The 1,243-nt window shown below is 59.9% G+C and overlaps 1 protein-coding gene across 1 annotated transcript in view; it reads left to right on the top strand.

Annotated features, from left to right (window-relative positions):
• Positions 1-158: 158 nt before the first annotated feature.
• TGOLN2 (trans-golgi network protein 2) overlaps positions 159-1,243 on the top strand; it is a gene marked incomplete at both ends in the record, with an annotated part of 1,964 nt that continues 879 nt past the window's right edge. Inside the window, one exon of the mRNA XM_010078714.1 lies at positions 159-1,179. Coding sequence (XP_010077016.1) covers positions 159-1,179 — 1,021 coding nt within the window. The remainder of the gene's footprint in view (positions 1,180-1,243) is intronic.

Below are 1,243 nucleotides of genomic sequence, written 5' to 3'. Positions count from 1 at the left end.
AACCCTCCAAGAGACAGAGAAGCATGAGAGGCAGAACCCAGAGCAAACAAACCCCGGAGGAACTTCAGCAGGCGCAGGGGGATCTCCCCAGGTGGGAGCAGGTGACAGCCAGGGAACCCAAACGGATCAGCACCCGAATACGTCCGGATCGAGCGCAGGTGCACCCTCGTCATCGGATCCACAGCACCCCCAGTCGGACACGAGGACCGGAGAGGTGACGGATCAGGGTCAGGAGAAGGCGGGTGCGTCTGGGCAGGGCAGTGGTGGGGAGAGGCAGCAGGCGGGTGCCCAGGGTGGCACTGGCCAAGGCAACACCCAGGGTGGCCGCAGCGGTGACACGAATAGCACACCCCAACAAGAGAGTGGCACTGGTGGCCAGGGTGGCACTGGCCAAGGCAACACCCAGAATGACAATGGCCAGGGTGGCCGCAGCGGTGACACGAACAGCGCAACCAACACAGAAAATGGTGGCACTGGTGGCCAGGACAACGGCCAGGGTGGCACTGGCCAAGGCAACACCCAGAATGACAATGGCCAGGGTGGCCGCAGCGGTGACACGAACAGCGCAACCAACACGGAAAATGGTGGCACTGGTGGCCACAGCAGCAACACGAATAACCCAACCAACACACAAAATGGTGGCGCTGGTAGCCAGGACAACGGCCAGGGCGGCAGCACCGGTGGCCAGGGCGGCAGCGGCAGCCAGAACCAAGGAGATGGTGGCAACCAGAACAATGGCAACCAGAACGAAAGCACCAGCAGCCAGAACCAAGGAGGCAGTGGCAACCAGAACCAGGGCGACGGCAAGCAGAATGAAAGCGCCAGCAGCCAGAATCAGGGCACCAATGACAAGAGCAAGGACCCCAACCAGGGTGGCACCAACCAGGACGGGGACAACAACAAGAACGAGAAGAACGGGGAGAACAGCAGCACCAACAACCAGGTCAGCACCAACCAGCAGCAGGGCAACAGTGGGGTCAGCACCAACACAAACCCGAAGGAAAACCAGAACACCGATGATGACAACAACCAGGGCAGCAACACCGAGAACCAGAACAGCAACGTCCAGAACCCGAGCAGCGATGGCGAGAACCAGGAGGAGGGTAATCAAATCAGCTCCCCGGGAGATAAAAATGGATCGTCCCAACCAGCTTCCTCTACTGCTGAGGGCAACGGCTTGTTAGACAGCGAAGAAAACACCCAAGAGGAAGAAGATGCGGGTAAAGATGGAAGCGACGCTTCC

This window comes from Pterocles gutturalis, unplaced genomic scaffold (genome assembly GCF_000699245.1).
Source record: "Pterocles gutturalis isolate BGI_N339 unplaced genomic scaffold, ASM69924v1 scaffold12558, whole genome shotgun sequence".
Classification (NCBI taxonomy): Eukaryota; Metazoa; Chordata; class Aves; order Pterocliformes; family Pteroclidae; genus Pterocles; species Pterocles gutturalis.
Note: the sequence above shows the minus strand (reverse complement) of the source record. Positions and strands in the feature narration are given on the sequence as shown.